Source organism: Sus scrofa, chromosome 2 (genome assembly GCF_000003025.6).
Source record: "Sus scrofa isolate TJ Tabasco breed Duroc chromosome 2, Sscrofa11.1, whole genome shotgun sequence".
NCBI lineage: Eukaryota > Metazoa > Chordata > Mammalia > Artiodactyla > Suidae > Sus > Sus scrofa.
This window is the reverse complement of record NC_010444.4, coordinates 44,486,512-44,506,442: the sequence shown is the minus strand read 5'-3', so window position 1 is coordinate 44,506,442 and position 19,931 is coordinate 44,486,512. Positions and strand designations below refer to the sequence as shown.

The 19,931-nt window shown below is 37.5% G+C and overlaps 1 protein-coding gene across 1 annotated transcript in view; it reads left to right on the top strand.

Moving 5' to 3' along the window:
* The window catches only part of PDE3B (phosphodiesterase 3B), a 197,142-nt gene that overhangs the window by 107,633 nt on the left and 69,578 nt on the right, over positions 1-19,931 (top strand). Inside the window, 1 exon segment of the mRNA XM_021083299.1 lies at positions 9,921-9,971. Coding sequence (XP_020938958.1) covers positions 9,921-9,971 — 51 coding nt within the window.

Sequence of the window (19,931 nt, the reverse complement as noted above, 5' to 3'; positions counted from 1 at the left end):
GGAAAGAAAGGTCTCATCAAAAGTTAAAATAATTATCCTTTCAGCATAGTAATAGAAAGGGGATAAAATTGGAGGGTTATAAATCTAAATTCAAATTCTAGCTCTGTGATTTATTAGCTGACATCTGACAGAAGAACTTGGTTAACAATGACCCTGTATTACTCAGGGGTTCAGGGAGAAATAGAATTCATTCCAAGGTGGTTCCAATAAAAAGATTTTAATGATGAATCCACTTTGAGCGAGTGAGCAGGGTTAATAGGATAGACAAGAGGTGGCTAGGCAACTAGAGACAAGTAACTATGGAAAGCTATTATCTCACCTGAGGCTGAAGGAACAAGGGTGGAAATGGTGTTTCCAGAGTCACAGCTGAAGTTGTGAAGGGAAGACCATCTGCTAAGAGCTGTAGTCATGGAGGAACTACAGTTATTACCAGAGACACAGGTGTGTAGGCAGAGGCAGCAGAGAAAAAATAACCTTCATCTCTCTCTCCTCCCAAACTCATTTCCTGCTGTCATCATCTCTCAATCTGAGCGGAAATCAGCTGCATGGGAGCTCAGGAGATGCAGAGCATAGGGGTCTGTCTCCCCAGAGAGCACAGGAAGGCAAAGAATGGATCTGGAAGGCAAATGCAGAATAATTAATATAATCACTAAGCCTCAACTTCTCCATACATAAAAGGGGTTACTTGCAAAACTTGTGATTTTACATGGCTGCCAAGCACCTGCTGTATTACTAGCACATAGTGCTGTTGATAATAATAGTAGTAAATGATAATTATAAGATGATGTAGCATAATGGTTAAGAATCCTTAAGGCTTTGGAATGAGGCAGATCTGAATTTAATTTCTGTCCCTGCCACTTACTAGTCATGTGACCCTGGGCAGCTTACTTCACCTTTTTTAGTCTCTGTTGTGTCATTTGCAAAATGAGGAAATAAGGCTTACCACAAAGAATTCTAGTAAAGATTAAAGAGGACATTAGGTATTAGGAATCTAACAGTGCTGGTGCATAGCTTGCAGTCTAAGCCACCACAGCTGTAATCATATATTTTGATTGATTAGTAAGAATAGTAAATGAAATTAGTTTCTAAGTAATGCTAGTCTCCACCCACTCTCCCCCCCCCTTTTTTTCCCCTGCTTCTCAGTTTTTCTGGCTGGGGCCCTTCTGTGTCATGCAAGGGTCAGGGTTACTATCTTTGTACTTTCAACTAGTAGAAAGTACCATTTTGGTTAGTTTAGCTTTTTGACTGTCCATTTATTTTGTATTTTTGGTTTATATTCAATAAACAGAGTTAAATGGGCCTAAGGTGGAAGGCATAAAAATAGAAAAAGTTGTTAGTGCTAAAATTCAATCAGTTTCATTAGCCTAGATTTATACATGAAGCTCAAGTAAAATATCAACAAGAAACACGAGAATAAAGGATGCTTTAACAGTTAATTCAGAGTTATACCATAATGGCTAATCTTTCAAATTTCACATAAATATCACAGTTCTGTAAGCTTGACTTGAGGACACATATATGTTTTTCCTTTTGGCTACATGGGGAACAATGAAATAAAACCTCATTGACGTAATTGAACCTGATAACATCTCCTGGTTGTGCTGCTGATGTTTCACTGTGGTATTGGTGGTTTTGTAGAGCTCTGTGAAGCATGTTGGACTTATAAACATATTCAAACAGAAACTTTTATCAGGATTCAACTTTTTAACCACAAAGAAAAGCTGAATTTATATAAAGGCACAGTCTTGGGTTTACTTTATCATGTCAACTAAAAGAATTTTTTAATAGTATGCACCTGGTATGTTATTTATGATAAAATGCTATTTTTAAAATTATCTTGAACAGGTAACTACAGTGTGTGAAAATATATAATAATTTTCAATAACTGTATTATACTTGAGTTTAGATGGAAACAAATATAATATTTAGAGCCCCTAAAAATAGCCATTAAAATTTCATACTTTTGTTAAATCTTATAATAGAACCATGATTTGAGAACATATCATCGTCACCGTAACTTCTTGCTTTACTGTTATTCAAAGTTTAGCCATGTTTCAATTATTTATTTATTCTTATATTTAAATTATAAGATCTACTTTGGCATTGGGATTGAACTTTAGATGCCTACATTTTAATGGACTTGGGAACAGTTTACATACAAAGCATATACTATATACTTGGAAATAAAATTTTAAAAGGGCTATACATTATATAGGAAGAATGAGGCTTCTACTGATGTTTCTTAAACTTTTTTTTTTTTTTTTTTTGGTCTTTTCAGGGCCACAGCCATGGCATATGGAAGTTCCCAGGCTAGGGGTCGAATCAGCGCTGTAACCACCAGCCTACGCCACTGCCACAGCAATGTGGGATCTGAGCCGAATCTGCAACCTACTCTGCACCTTGCAGCAACACCAGATCCTTAACCCACTGAGTGAGGCCAGGGATCAAACCCACATCCTCATGGATATTAGTTGGGTTCTTAACCTGCTGAGCCACAATGGTAACTCCTTAAACTTTTAATATCCATGCACTATCCACTATGTATTCACTGTAAGTGGCATGCACTACCAATATTAGATAAATATATTAAAATGATTCATAATTTTTAAAAACTAAAAAAATTACATTACCAGTGAACATTGTTTGCAATAGTAAAAGCATTCTGTTTTAGCTCACTGATGTAAAGAGGTATGTGTTGTAGGTTCATTCTGTATCTAACCAAATTCTTTCCTTTTTTCTATTTCTCTTCAATTGGAAAAATCCAAGCAAAACTATAACCTACAATGGAAAGCAGCAAGTGTTTTTTTGACTGTTGGTTCTGAATACTCTAATTCAACAAGGACCCTGGAATCAGAAAGAGATTTCTTTCAAGACTGTGTCAGTTGCTAAGTAATGGGCATTGTCATACTTAAAAACTTGAGAAATAGTTCTTTGCATTTTATTGAAGAAAAACTTCTATTTACTATTTGCAGGTTTATTTGTACTCCATTTTCCCACAGCACGCTGAAAAGATGTACATACACTCTGTGGCCCAAAATTGAGTGCCTGTGTGTTATGCTCTTTCTTTAAAACTGAAATCATGCCCAGCATGTATGTTTTAACCACCAAGCTGTTTTCTGTGACTAAAGCAGTGGTAGATCTATAGTTAAGAGGTAATCTCATTGTTTAGTAAGTCTTTTTCTTACTGAACAGTTAACTGATTCTTTCAGAATTGATTGCAGCACATTTTTCAAGTCTCTCTCATAGTTCACAGAATAATCATTAAATAGGAAAAAATCATATTTTGTAGTATGAGTTTACACATAAAAATTTGTCTGCTATCTTTTGTTGTCTGTATTACACATAAACCAAGAGCTGATTTGGATTCATCATATGAGTGCATTTGCCTGCCAGTAAAGTGAAATATCTGCCATGTACACATATGATAATAATTACTCTGTTACCTTTTATGCCTTTTCAGTTCTGTGATGTCCCAAGGTGTCATGTAATAAATACGTTTTGGAAATTATTTGGTCTGGTTTCTCTACCAGCATAATGTTTGTTATCTGTGTGACTAGTTTTACAAGTCTCTCAGCAATAGTTTGTCTTTTGTGTATGCTTTTCCTATGAAAGGCACAGACTCTGAATGGTGCCTCTATAGTTTTTGTCTCCTCTGTTTTAGGGACAGAAATCTTGAGTTTCATATAAGAAAGTATTGTGTGTTTATTCTAGAAAAGTTCTACTGGTTTATCAAAAAGCTTCATATTTTGTTTGAATGTCATCAGTGTTTCAAAGTAGACAATATGCAGAAGAATATAGAGTGAATGAATTGCAAGTCTGAAAAAAAGTCTAGTTTTTCGATAGTCATTCTTGTATCACTTAATAGTATATATTTGTTTTCATGGGTTGTGGTATTATCACACCCACAGATTTGTAGTCAGTTTGCATTAGAATCTTATTCTTGATTTTGGCTTAGCATTTATTCTGAGTTATTTATGTTACTATTTTTATTAGTACTTTAAGCTTTAGGAAACCAATTTTGAGCCATTTTTTCCCCCTTTGGAATAATACTGTAACAGAATGTAAAGAATACAGAGTTCCCATTATGGCTCAGTGGTAATGAACCTGACTGGTATCCGTGAGGATGTGGGTTCGATCCCTGGCCTTACTCAGTGGATTAAGGATCTGGCATTGCCACAAGATGCAGTGTAGGTCACAGATGCAGCTTGGATCCTGCGCTGCTGTGGCTGTGGTGTAGGCTGGCAACTGTAGCTCCGATTTGACTCCTAGCCTGGGAACTTACATATGCCGCAAGTTGGGTCCTAAAAAGCAAAACAACAACAACATCTCAGAATGTAGAGAATGCAAATTTAACAGATATAAACAGTAGTATTCAAATGACATGAAAATATTTCTACTAAAATGATTTGTAGTCTTACAGGATAATGCAGGTCCTTAGGGCACCTGGCCCACTTTTCAAAATATAATGATTATTAAGATGATAGTTTTGTGGAAATCAGTTATTTTATATTTCAACATTTTGAAATATGTATAAACTAAATTGGTTCTTTTATTCTTCCTATAAATATTCCAGACCCCTGAGGAACGACTGGTGATTCACAGATTTAATTAATAATGGCTAATACCCTGCTACTGTTTCCCAGTTTGAATTTTTATCTAAGTGCTAATATTATAGAGATATTGAGCAAGATTTTCATTAAGGATTTTGCTCCTTTGGGGAAATCTCTCACTCTACCCTGTATATTAGTTCTCCTACTGTCCTGAATCATTCCTATTAAGTATAAACAAGCTCTAGAACCTACCATTTTTTGTTTGTTTGTTTGTTTGTTTTTTGTCTTTTTGCTATTTCTTGGGCCGCTCCCGCGGCATATGGAAGTTTCCAGGCTAGGGGTCGAATCGGAGCTGTAGCCACAGGCCTACGCCAGAACCACAGCAACGCGGGATCCGAGCCGCATCTGCAACCTACACCACAGCTCACGGCAACGCCGGATCGTTAACCCACTGAGCAAGGGCAGGGATCGAACCCGCAACCTCATGGTTCCTAGTCGGATTCGTTAACCACTGCGCCACGATGGGAACTCCCAGAACCTACCATTTTAACAGAAGTATTATCACCACATTCTTTTCCAGCTATCACTCCATTTCATTCTTGCCTCATACAGCACAATTCCTAGAAAGTTTACTCTCGTCACTGTCTCTGCTTCTTTACCAGAATAGACACTAAGGATAATAACAGATACCATCAATCCACCATTAACTTTGAACATTACCAATAACTTTGAAATTAACTGTATGCCATTCTCAGATTCAGTTTTCTTCTCTTCCCCCTTAGAGATGATTATACTGAATTTCTGTATGGTTTCCCCTATATTTATATTTCTAAAAAATATGTTTCAGAGAGTTCCTGTTGTGGCTCAGTGGGTTAAAGACCCAGTGTTGTCTCTGTGAGAATGTGGGTTCAATCTCTGGCCTGGCTCAGTGAGTTAAAGATCCAGCATTGCTGCAAGCTGCAGCCTAGGTCGCAGATGTGGCTCAGATCCAGCATTGCTGTGGCTTTGGCACAGGCCGGTAGCTGCAGCGCCAACTCCAATTTGACCACTAGCCTAGGAACTTCCATATGCTTCAGGTGCAGCTGTAAAAAGAAAAAGTATATTTCAATGTGTTTAATTTTATATGTATATATTTAGACTATATACATACATTCCTCATGCAATATTATATTTTTAGGATTCATTCATATAGGAGGTAACTATCTTTCATCATTTTCACTGTTGTTTTCCACTGTATGAATATACCAAAATTTCCCCATGTTGTTATTGACAGATATTTGCATTGTATTTAGTTTTCTTGCTACCCAAAACAGTGCAACTCTGTGCATTTATGTTCTTGTCTCCTGGAATCAAACTATATAGCAAAGGATCAAGCTTTGGGGCTCTGCCCCAATCTGTTGTGGACCCATGCTTTTAAAAAATACACCAAAACCTTCTCAATATCAAATTGTTATAAAAATTTCTAAATATTTACTTTCTGTACCTTTCTTATTGTCTACTACACCTCGAATAACACTGTTCTAAGATGTACCTAGCTGCAGAATTCCAGGATCATGTATCTTCCACTACTTAAGTGGAAAAATTTTTTTTTTTTTTTTTTTTGCTCTTTTTAGGGCCGTACCTGCAGCATATGGAGGGTCCCAGGCTAGGGGTCAAATCGGAGCTGTAGCAGCCAGCTTGTGCCACAGCCATGCCAACACCAGACCCAGGCCATGTCTGCCACCTACATCACACAGCTCACAGCCATGCTGAACCTCCAACCCACTGACCAAGGCCAGGGATCGAACCCACATCTTCACGGATACTAGTTGGGTTTATTACCACTGAGTCACAATGGAAACTCCCAGAAAATTTTGTTTTCTTAAAATCACTAGTATTCTCATTGTCCAGTTTACACAGAAGGCCGTCTACCTGTAATTTGTGGCTTTCACTGTATTTTGTTTTCAGTTCCTAATATACAGGGGATTTCAGACTAAGACCTAGTATTTTTTTGGTAAATGTATTGATCCCAGAGAAAGTGACCGCAAATAAGATTGAGCTGCTGAAGAGTTTATTTGAAGCTAGGGTAGCAAGTACAAGTGAGAGAAAACCAAGATGATGGGATAAAGGGCAAAGGAGAAGTGAGTTTATTAAGGGAGATGGTCTGCAATAACAAATGCAACCGTAGAGAGAGCTAGAAAGGATAAACATAGAGAAAAAAAACCTTGTACATAGTAAAGTAAGAGCACAGTTAAATAGGATGTACACATTATCTCCCATGTCAGCAGCAGCTTTTGAAAATGCAGCCTTGGACTGGTCTCAGTGCATTAGGGAACTTTCTCAGAATGTAAACTAGTGATGCTCTTATGGGAAGCAGGACTACTTATGTATGTATGTATGAAAATTTAATATTGTAGATTTAGTTTATCTCTGTATGTACTGTGGTGTTAGGAGGGCCACAGCCATTTTAATATTTTAAAGGTTTTGTGGTTTTTTTTTGCCACCGAGTTACTAACTTAGATCTCTTGGGAGTGATAAGACTACTGTTAAGAATTCATAATATGAATGTAGGAGTTCTCGTTGCAGCGCAGTGGTTAATGAATCCGACTAGGAACCCTTGCTCAGTGGGTTAAGGATCCAGCGTTGCCGTGAGCTGTGGTGTAGGTTGCAGACTCGGCTTGGATCCCACGTTGCTGTGGCTCTGGTGTAGGCTGGCAGCTACAGGTCCGATTTGACCCCTAGCCTGGGAACCTCCATATGCCGTGAGAGCGGCCCGAGAAAATGACAAAAAGACAAAAAAAAAAAAAAAAAAAGAATTCATAATATGAATGTAAATATGGCTGTTGGCATTGGAGGGCAGATATTTAAAAAGATAATCATACAGGTTAATGAAGTAGGGGGCAAGGAAGACTCAATGTTAAGATACTCTCCTAATGAAAGTATGCTGGAGTAAGCAAGAAATCAGCTTCTACTTAGACTAACGGCTTAAAGAAATGAGGTACATATATGTCACTTTGTAGAAGAAATGCAGAAGTATGGATTAAATGGTAGCATGTTAGGCATGTTTGTAGACTCCAAAAACAGTGTCATAGGTAATCTTTAGTGACCCATCATGTGGTTCTGTCTTCACTCCTCTCTAGTCTGTATTTTTATTAGTGAACTTAAGGAAAGATCAGGTTTACAAATGTCATGATGATGAGAGGAGTGGTGAATAGGTTAGTCGACATTCTCACTCTCCAAAGAAACTTGGACAGGTTAAAATGAGGACTGAAGGGAAGTATTGCGGTTGGGAATAAAAAGCCAGTTGTATAAGAATAGCATGAAGCAAATGGAGCATGTATATCAAATATAAAAGAAACTCAGGGGTTTTAGGTTATGTTCTTTTTTTCTTTTTTTTTTGTCTTTGCTAGGGCCGCACCTGCGGCATATGGAGGTTCCCAGGCTAGGGGTCTAATCAGAGCTGTAGCTGCCGGCCTACACCACAGCCACAGCAACATGGGATCCAAGCCCCGCCTGTGGCCTACATCATAGCTCACAGCAACACTGGATCGTTAACTCACTGAGCAAGGCCAGGGATCGAACCCGTAACCTCATGGTTCCTAGTGGGATTCGTTAACCACTGAGCCACAATGGCAACTCCCTAGGTTATGGTCATCTTAATGTGAATGCTCCTAAAACGTTATTAATGTTTTGGAGTTCCCCTCATGGCTCAGTGGTTAATGAACCCGACTAGGATCCATGAGGATGCGGATTTGATCCCTGACCTCACTCAGTGGGTTAAGGATCTGGAGTTGCCATGAGCTGTGGTGTAGGTAACAGATGCAGCTCTGATTCAACCCATAGCCGGGGAACCTCCGTATGGCACGGGTTCAGCCCTAAAAAGCAAAAAAAAAAGGCAAAAAAATTTATTAATGTCTTAGAGTGCATTAATTGATGTCTCTAGAATCTAGAATGTATGCTGGCTAAGTCACAACTTAAAATAATTATATGAGAACCACACTTAGGACTATATAAAATACTGCATAAATTTGGTGAGTCTACTAAATAACATTATGTACTTTGCATGTAGCTATACCATAGTCATTTTGCAGGTACAAGGCCGTGAATTTTGTAAGTGGTTGTAGTCTGTCTGGATTTTCTTTGGGAAGAAATAGGTTTCTCCTCACTGGCAAGAAATGACCTTCTGCAACAATGTTGACAAGGTGATAATGACAATTGACAATTTTTTAAAGTGATCATATTATCTAAAATAGGGGTCAGTAAGCTCTAGCCCACTGACCAAATCCTGCCAGCAACCTGTTTTGTATGGCCATTGAGCTAAGAATATTGTTCTGTTTTGTTGCATTTAAAGGGCTGTAAAGCAAACAAACAAACAAATGCAAAGAATATGCCGTGGAAACTTTATGTGGCTTGCAAAACCTAAAATATTTACTACTTGTACCTTCACAGAAAAAAATCTGCCAACTCCTAATAAAATATCAAACCTATGATGGAGTATATCTTTGTGCATTTTAATATTTTTTTTTGCAACCAGGATCCTTACGACCAAGGACAAGAAACAACACAAATATTTCAGTACATAGAAACTATATGATTACATTACAAATTAACCAGGCTTATGTTCCAAGACTAGGGTTTCAAAGCTATGTAGAAAATCACAATTATAATCAATTACTTAAGCAAAAGGAGACCTACTTATTAAGTAAATTTAAAAGAAATTTAAGATTAATGATAGGGAGCAGTTATAGTTTGATAAATTAAAGCTAATTTTATTTCTTTGAGCAGTTCCTCTTGGATGGGGAGGTAGCCACAAACCCTGCTAGGACGAGAAGGGCAGGAAGAAACTAGTCTAGTACTAAGAAGTTATCATTGATAATCTATAAAGGTGACAAAAAGGAAATCCGTAGTTATCTGTGTATCAAAAGGAGTGTTAATTTTTATAAATCCATTCCCTTATATGTAAACCACAGGGCCAGCTTTCTAAAGTGTTTTTGATAGAAATGCCCTATTGGTAAGGAAATATCACCACCTACTGACATGATTTAAAATGACAGATTATGAGCCTTTGGAGAGTGGGAGGGGGAAGAGCGGTGATTTGTTATTTTTCTTGTATTTTTAGCAAATGGGTGTGATTTTGGATTTACATTTTCAGTTCTGTGTAATAGATATTTTGAAGGTTAATATAGTTTAGTGACCTTATTCTTTTGATTTGTCAATCACAGATTGCATAGTTAATGAGATATTCCATCTAAGGGATAATTTTATTCTCACCTTCCCAGTTCCTCTCAAACCATAAGGTATTTTAGGTATCTGTAATCGAAGATGCTCCATTTTGTCTTTACATGCATTTGTTTATTTCCAGGTATAACAAAGTGGATTTCTCTTTTTCAGATGATTCTTTGGGATTGGGACTTAAAGCAGTGGGACAAACCTCACTATCAGGTAAATATAAGTGATATCAGTATAATATCTGTAATCAAACTTTTGATACATAAGTTGAAGTTACATTCAGAAGATTTCTATGTTTTAAGATTTTTCTTTAGCTAAACTAAAATAACTAGAACTTTCATTTAGTTGGATTTTTTAAAATACATTTTAATTGAAGAAAATGAAAAGAAACTAAACTTATATAGTTATTTATTAAATGTTGCTAATTAATCTGGTCTCAAAATAGACTATTAGTTCTATGTTAAGGATGAGATTTATTTTTCTAGTTGTGGACAACTGATCCACAGAGAGGGGGAAACAAAAACAGATTAAAAGCCATGTATGATAAAAAGCAAAGCAATTGAAAATAAATTTATTACAGAAGTATATCAAAAATTGCACAGCTTAATGAATTGTCAACAAATAAGTATCCCATGTATCTAGTACATATATCAAGAAATAGAACATTGGAGTTCCCATCCTGGCTCAGTGGTTAACGAATCTGACTAGCATCCACGCAGGTTTGATCCCTGGCCTTGCAGGGGGTTAAGGATCTGGCGTTGCCGTGAGCTGTGGTGTGTGAGCTGCGGTGTAGGTCACAGATGCAGCTCAGATACTGTGGGGCTGTGGCTGTGGTGTAGGCCTGCAGCTACAGCTCCAATTGACCCCTATCCTGGGAACCTCCACATGCTGCAGTGCAGCCCTAAAAAGCAAAAAAAAAAAAAAAAAAGCAAAAAAAGGAAGAAATAGAACATTCCTGGCATCCCACAAGCCTCACTTACATACCAATCTAATCATTACCTATGTTTCCATAGAAAATCTCTATCCTGGAGTTCCCGTGGTGGCGCAGTGGTTAACGAATCCGACTAGGAACCATGAGGTTGCGGGTTCGATCCCTGCCCTTGCTCAGTGGGTTAACGATCCGGCGTTGCCGTGAGCTGTGGTGTAGATCGCAGACGCGGCTCGGATCCCGCGTTGCTGTGGCTCTGGCGTAGGCCGGTGGCTACAGCTCCGATTAGACCCCTAGCCTGGGAACCTCCATATGCCGTGAGAGCGGCCCAAGAAATGGCAAAAAGACAAAAAAAAAAAAAAAAAAAAAAAAAAAGAAAAAAGAAAATCTCTATCCTGACTTCCAGCATTTAGTTCTGCTTATTTGTCAGCTTTATAAGTAGGATCATACAAAATGTACTTTTTAAAACATTCTTTGATCACTTTAGGTTGGTATCAGTGGAACTGAAAATAGAAGTATAGGAGAAAAAGGAAAAATCACTCAAACATCAAGGAATATGTTAATTTTGTTAACTTTTCGTATATTTTTTAGGTCTTTTCCTACTTCTCAATTGTATTGAAGTGTTTGTATATTCAAGTCTAAAAATGTGTAATATTATATTTCATGATGCAGTTTTGAAACCTTATGTTTTTCACATTAATGGATAAACATTAATAAATAAGAAACCTTTGTCAGTTGTGTTTATAGACCCACTACCTTTTTTTATCACATTAATTTAGTTAGTTGTCCCAACAGAAGAATTTTTTTTTTCTTTTTAAGCCCACACCCACGGCAGAAGGAAGTTCCCAGGCTAAGGGTCAAATCACCACAGTCACAGCAATGAAGGATCCAAGCCATACCACAGCTCAAGGCAACGCCAGATCCCTGACCCACTAAGCGAGGCCAGAGATTGAACCTGCATCCTCATGGATACTAGTAGGATTCATTTCCTCTGCACCACAATGGGAACTCTGGTTGGCTTTTATTTTTAAACTATAAATGAAGTAGAGACAAGAGCTCATTAAGAATAAAATATTCTAGGAATTTCCTGGTGACTCAGTTTAAGATTTAAGGATCCAGCATTGTCGCTGCAGTGGCTCATGTTTGACCCCTGGCCTGGGAGCTTTTATATACTGCGGGCATAGCCAGAAAAAAAAGTTAAAGTGTAACACTCATATATAAAAGTGCACAGGCCATAACTGTACAACTAGATGAATTTTCTGAATTAAAATATGCATGTGGAGAGAGGAGGACAAGATGGCGGAGGAGTAGGAGGACACGCTCGCCCTCTCCCACAAACACAACAAAAAAAGCACATCTACAGAGTAAATGACTCGCACAGAACAGCAACCAATTGCTGGCAGAGGAACCTAAACTCCAATAACGGCAAGAAAAAATATGCAACCTAGAATACTCTATCCAGCAAGAATATCATTTAAAATAGAAGGGGAAATAAAAATTTTTCCCAACAAACAAAAACTTAAAGAATACAGCAACACAAAACCCAGGTTAAAGGAAATATTGAAAGGGCTTCTCTAAACCAAAAAGAAAGGAAGGAAAGGGAAGAAAAAAGTAAAGAAAAAAAAAAGAAGAAGAGGACTAGGACTGAGGAAACCGCAATCAGAGAGCAGTCACTCAAATAAGCCAGCATACAGATTTAATCATGAACATGCTTCAAACAAAATAAAATTAAAAAGAAAAAAATAAAAAAGAGTCATCAAAACCATAAAATGTGGGCAAGGGATGTCAGGAGGTAAATAACCCTTTTTGTTTATATGTATGTCTTTCTTCTTAATTTTAATATAGTAATGAAGTGTTTGAACTTACAGGACCATCAGGCTAAAACACACAATTATGGGAAGGGGTTAGCATACTTAAAAAACAGGGCAACCACAAGCGAAAACCAAATATTGCATCTGCAAAAAATGAAAAAAAAAAAATACACTCAAGCAGATAATAACAGGAGACCATCCAACCAAAAAAAAAAAAAAAAAAAAAAAAAAGAAAGGAAGAATGGAGAACCATAGAATCAACTGGAACACGAGGTTCAAATGGCAATAAATAATCATCTATCAATTATCACCTTAAATGTCAATGGACTGAATGCCCCAATCAAAAGACACAGGGTGGCTGAGTGGATAAAAAGGCAAAAACCTTCAATATGCTGCCTACAAGAAACTCACCTTAGGACAAAAGATACATATAGATTGAAAGTGAAAGGGTGGGGAAAAATATTTCACGCCAATAGACATGACAGAAAAGCAGGAGTCACAACGCTCATATCAGACAAAATAGACTTTAAAACAAAAGACATAAAGAAAGACAAAGAAGGACACTATTTAATGATTAAGGGATCCATCCAAGGAGAGGATGTTACTATCATCAACATATATGCCCCAAATATAGGAGCACCCAGATACATACAACAAATATTAACAGACATAAAGGGAGATATTGATGAGAATACAATCATAGTAGGAGACCTAAATACCCCCCTCACATCAATGCACAGATCCTCTAGACAGAAAACCAATAAAGCAACAGAGATCATAAAGGAAACAATAGAAAAGTTAGACTTAATTGATATCTTCAGGACACTACATCCGAAAAAAACAGAATACACATTCTTCTCAAATACTCATGGAACATTCTCAAGAATCGACCACATATTGGGACACAAAGCGAATATCAATAAATTTAGGAGTGTAGAAATTATCTCAAGTATCTTCTCTGACCACAATGCCATGAAATTAGAAATCAACCATGGGAAAAGGAAAGAGAAAAAACCTACTACATGGAGACTCAACAACATGCTACTAAAAAACCAATGGGTCAATGAGGAAATCAAGAAGGAAATTAAAAACTATCTTGAAACATGATAATGAAGACACAGCCTCTCAAAATCTATGGGATGCTGCGAAAGCAGTGCTCAGAGGGAAATTTATAGCAATCCAGGCCTTTCTCAAAAAAGAAGAAAGATCCCAAATTGACAACTTAACCCTCCACCTAAACGAATTAGAAAAAGAAGAACAGGAGTTCCCGTCGTGGCGCAGTGGTTAACGAATCCGACTAGGAACCATGAGGTTGCGGGTTCGGTCCCTGCCCTTGCTCAGTGGGTTAACAATCGGCGTTGCCGTGAGCTGTGGTGTAGGTTGCAGACGCGGCTCGGATCCTGCGTTGCTGTGGTTCTGGCGTAGGCCGGTGGCTACAGCTCCGATTCAACCCCTAGCCCGGGAACCTCCATATGCCGTGGGAGCGGCCCAAGAAATAGCAACAACAACAACAACAACAACAACAACAAAGACAAAAAGACAAAAAGACAAAAAAAAAAAAAAAAAGAAAAAGAAGAACAAAAAAGTCCTAAAGTCAGCAGAAGGAAGGAAATTATAAAGATCAAAGAAGAAATCAGTAAAATAGAGACTCAAAAAACAATAGAGAAAATTAATAAAACCAAGAGCTTGTTCTTTGAAAAGGTGAACAAAATTGACAAACCCCTGGCCAGACTCACTAAAAAGAGGAGAGAAAGAACCCAAATAACCAAAATTATAAATGAAAAAGGAGAAATCACAACGGATACAGCAGAAATACAAAAAAACCATAAGAGAATACTATGAACAACTGTATGGCAACAAGTTTGACAATCTGGAAGAAATGGACAATTTTCTAGAATCTTACAGCCTGCCAAAACTGAATCAAGCAGAAACAGACCAACTGAACAGACCGATCACTAGAAATGAAATTGAAGAGGTCATAAAATCACTCCCTACAAATAAAAGTCCAGGACCAGATGGCTTCACAGGTGAATTCTATCAAACATATAAAGAGGAATTGGTGCCCATCCTCCTTAAACTCTTCCAAAAGGTTGAAGAAGGAATACTCCCAAAGACATTCTATGAGGCCACCATCACCCTCATTCCAAAACCAGACAGAGATACCACCAAAAAAGAAAACTATCGGCCAATATCATTGATGAATATAGATGCAAAAATTCTCAACAAAATCTTAGCCAACCGAATCCAACAACATATCAAAAAAATTATACACCATGATCAGGTTGGGTTCATCCCAGGTTCACAAGGATGGTTCAACATACGCAAATCAATCAGAATCATACACCACATTAACAAAAAAAAGGTCAAAAATCATATGATCATCTCAATAGACGCAGAAAAAGCATTTGACAAAGTTCAACATCCATTCATGATCAAGACCCTCGCCAAAGTGGGTATAGAAGGAACATTCCTGAATATAATCAAAGCCATTTATGATAAACCCACAGCAAATATAATACTCAATGGGGAAAAACTAAAAGCCTTCTCATTCAAATCTGGAACAAGACAGGGATGCCCACTCTCACCACTGCTCTTCAACATCGTTTTGGAAGTCCTAGCCACAGCAATTAGACAAACAAAAGAAATAAAAGGCATCCATATAGGAAGAGAAGAGATCAAACTGTCACTGTATGCAGATGACATGATACTATACATAGAAAACCCTAAGGACTCAACCCCAAAACTCCTTGAACTGATTAATAAATTCAGCAAAGTGGCAGGATATAAGATTAACATTCAGAAGTCAGTTGCATTTCTGTATACCAGCAATGAAACATTAGAAAAGGAATACAAAAATACGATACCTTTTAAAATTGCACCTCACAAAATCAAATACCTCGGGAATACACCTGACCAAAGAGGTAAAGGACCTATATGCCGAGAACTATAAAACTTTAATCAAAGAAATCAAAGAAGATGTAAAGAAATAGAAAGATATTCCATGTTCCTGGATTGGAAAAATCAATATTGTAAAAATGCCCTTACTACCCAAAGCAATCTACAGATTCAATGCAATCCCTATCAAATTACCCATGATATTTTTCACAGAACTAGAACAAACAATCCAAACATTTATATGGAACAACAAAAGACCCAGAATCACCAAAGCAATCCTGAGAAACAAAAACCAAGCAGGAGGCATAACTCTCCCAGACTTCAAGAAATACTACAAAGCCACAGTCATCAAAACAGTGTGGTACTGGTATCAAAACAGACAGACAGACCAATGGAACAGAATAGAGAACCCGGAAATAAACCCTGACACCTATGGTCAATTAATCTTTGACAAGGGAGGCAAGAACATAAAATGGGAAAAGGAAAGTCTATTCAGCAAGCATTGCTGGGAAACCTGGACAGCTGCATGCAAAGCAATGAAACGAGAACACACCCTCACACCATGCACAAAAATAAACTCCAAATGGCTGAAAGACTTAAATATACGACAGGACACCATCAAACTCCTAGAAGAAAACATAGGCAAAACACTCTCTGACATCAACCTCATGAATATTTTCTCAGGTCAGTCTCCCAAAGCAATAGAAATTAGAGCAAAAATAAACCCATGGGACCTCATCAAACTGACAAGCTTTTGCACAGCAAAGGAAACCCAAAAGAAAACAAAAAGACAACTTACAGAATGGGAGAAAACAGTTTCAAATGATGCAACTGACAAGGGCTTAATCTCTAGAATATATAAGCAACTTATACAACCCAACAGCAAAAAAACCAATCAATCAATGGAAAAATGGGCAAAAGACCTGAATAGACATTTCTCCAAGGAAGATATACAGATGGCCAACAAACACATGAAAAAATGCTCAACATCGCTGATTATAAGAGAAATGCAAATGAAAACTACCATGAGATACCACCTCACACCAGTCAGAATGGCCATCATTAATAAATCCACAAAGAACAAGTGCTGGAGGGGCTGTGGAGAAAAGGGAACCCTCCTGCACTGCTGGTGGGAATGTAAACTGGTACAGCCACTATGGAGAACAGTTTGGAGATACCTTAGAAATCTATACATAGAACTTCCATATGACCCCGCAATCCCACTCTTGGGCATCTATCCGGACAAAGCTCTACTTAAAAGAGACACGTGCACCCGCATGTTCATTGCAGCACTATTCACAATAGCCAGGACGTGGAAACAACCCAAATGTCCATCGACAGATGACTGGATTCGGAAGAAGTGGTATATATACACAATGGAATACTACTCAGCCATAAAAAAGACATAATGCCATTTGCAGCAACATGGATGGAACTAGAGAATCTCATACTGAGTGAAATAAGCGAGAAAGACAAAGACAAATACCATATGATATCACTTATAACTGGAATCTAATATCCAGCACAAATGAACATCTCCTCAGAAAAGAAAATCATGGACTTGGAGAAGAGACTTGTGGCTGCCTGATGGGAGGGGGAGGGAGTGGGAGGGATCGGGAGCTTGGGCTTATCAGACACAAACTAGAATAGATTTACAAGGAGATCCTGCTGAATAGCATTGAGAACTATGTCTAGATACTCATGTTGCAACAGAAGAAAGGGTGGGGGAAAAAAACTGTAACTGCAATGTATACATCTAAGGATAACCTGACCCCCTTGCTGTACAGTGGGAAAAAAAAATATGCATGTGACCATTTTTCAGATGAAGAATTCAACACCCCAAATCTCCCCACCTAGTCATCAACTTCTCCCAAATATTATTTCAGTCCTGATTTCTGTCATCACACCATGCTTTTCTTGTCTTTTTCTGAATTTTATATAAATGAAAGCATTCATGTATTTTGTTTTGCTTCTTTTTGTAAGATTCTTCTTCTTACTATTATTGATACTTTGTCTCTTTAGGGCCACACCCATGGCATATGGAGGTTCCCAGGCTAGGGGCTGAATCAGAGCTGTAGCTGCCGGCCTACACCACGGCCACAGCAATGCCAGATCCTTAACCCCCTGAGCGAGGACAGGGATTGAACCCGCAACCTCATCATTTCTAGTCGGATTCCTTAACTACTGCACCACAACATGAACTCCTCATTGTGGCTTTAATATTTGTTTTCACTGATTCATCAGGTTGAGAATCTTTTCATATGTTAATTTGCTTCCCAAATATCCTTTGGTAAGTCTTTTCCCCATTTTTCTACAGATTAACTAGCTTTTACTTAAGTGATCAATATGAATTCTTCATGTGTTTTATACATTAATATACCTACTCGTGAAAAAGATCTTCTCCCTGTCTATGGCTTGGTCCTGTTGAAAATATTCTATATATCATTTTATTGTGTGCCAGCTTATCAATCATTTCCTTTTTTGCCTAGTGATTTTTTGTATGTGTCCTATTTAAGAACTCTTTTTCTATCATGCGGGTTGTAAAAAAAAACCAAAACCTCTTCTGTTACCTTCTAGTAGTTTCTTTTTTTAATTGAAGTATAGTTGGTTCACAGTGTTGTGTTAGTTTGTTGTGTACAACAAAGTGATTCAGTTACACACACACATTCTTTTTTAGATTCGTTTCCCTAATAGATTAATATAAGATACTGAGTTTCCTCCTAGAAGCTTTGTTTTACTTTCCATCTTTAGATTTGTAATTGCATCTGGAATTGATTTTTCTATATTGTGTGATTTATAGATCAAGACTTTTTTTTCCATATGGATATCCCATTGATGCACTTCTTTCTTCTTTGCACTGCATCATCACTTTTGTCATATATCAAGTGACCATTTGTAGATCTGTTTTAGGACTTTTTATTCTGGTCTATTTGTCAATTTGTCTATCCACAAATTGATTCCACATTCATTAATTACTGTAGCTTTATAATGTCTTGATATCTGATAAGTTCTCCAGCTTTGTTCTCCTTCAAAGTTATCTTGGCTATTTTTTAATAAACTTGAAAATTTCCATACACAAAAAAATACTGCTAGGATTTTGATTGAGATAATATTGACTATACAGATCAGTATGAGGAAAATTTGCATTTCTGTAATACTGAGGCTTTCAATCCATGAAAATCATTTATTCCTTCACTTCTCTGAGTCATCTCATTTATTCCTAGATCTTTAATTTTTTTGATTGCAAAATACCTATCAATTTTTAGAAAAAGTTTGTCCTCATAGAAATACAACTGATTTTTATATGTTGAGCCTTGCATCTAGTGACTTTGCTAAATTTACTCATTAATTCTGATAGCTTGTCTGAAGATTCTTTGAGAGTCTTTTAGGGATTGAATAATGTCATCAATAAATAAAGACAGGTTTATTGATTTATTTCCAATCCTATGCCATTTTTCTTGCATTACCGTATGGTTTAGGGCCTCCAATGCAATGTTGGACAGAAGTGGTACTAGTAGGCAGCTTTGTCTTGTTTATGAACTCTGGGAGAAAATGTTCAACAGGTTCACCACTAATGTTTTCTATAGTTACCCTTTATCAGATTAAGGAAGTTCCATTCCAATCCCAGTTTACTAAAAAGTTTTTTTTCTCTTTTAAGTCATGAGTAAGTATAGAATTTTATCAGATGCTTTTTCTGCATCTATTGAGACTATCCCTGGATTTCCCCCCATTTATTCTATTAATGTGGTAAACTATATTGTTTAATTTTTGTGGCCATGTTGACCCATCCCTCAATTCCCAGAATAAGACGAATTTTATCAAGATAAGATATATTTTCTTTTTAAAAATATATATCACTGGAGTTTATTAATATTTTGTTGTTGTTGTTTTGTCTTTTCTAGGACCACACCCGTGGCATATGGAGGTTCCCAAGTCTAATCAGAGCTGTAGTCACTGGCCTACACCAGAGCCACAGCAAAGTGGGATCCGAGCCGCATCTGCGACCTATATCACAGCTCATGGAACACCAGATCCTTAACCCATTGAGCGAGGCCAGGGATTGAACCTGCAACCTCATGGTTTCTTGTCAGATTCACTTCCACTGCGCCACAACGGGAACTCCTATTTTGGAATTTTGAACACAAGTTTACTAGAGAGAGTTGGCCTATGATTGTTTTTTCCTCGTGTTTTTGACTTGTTTTGATATAAATGCTACACTGGTCTCATAAAATAAGGTGGGAAATTATCTCAGTTTTAAGCTTTTTTTTTTTTTTTTTTAAGGGCTGCACCCACTTCATATGGAGGTTCCCAGGCCAGAGGTCGGTCTAATTTGGAGCTACAGCTGCTGGCCTATTCCAGATCCACAGCAACATGGGATCCGAGCCGCATCTGCAACCTACACCACAGCTCACTGCAATGCCAGATCCTTAACCCACAGTGAGGCCAGGGATCAGAACCCTCAACCTCATGGTTCCTAGTCGGATTCGTTTCTGCTGCACCACGATGGGAACTCCAGTTTGAAGCTTTTTATGGACAAGT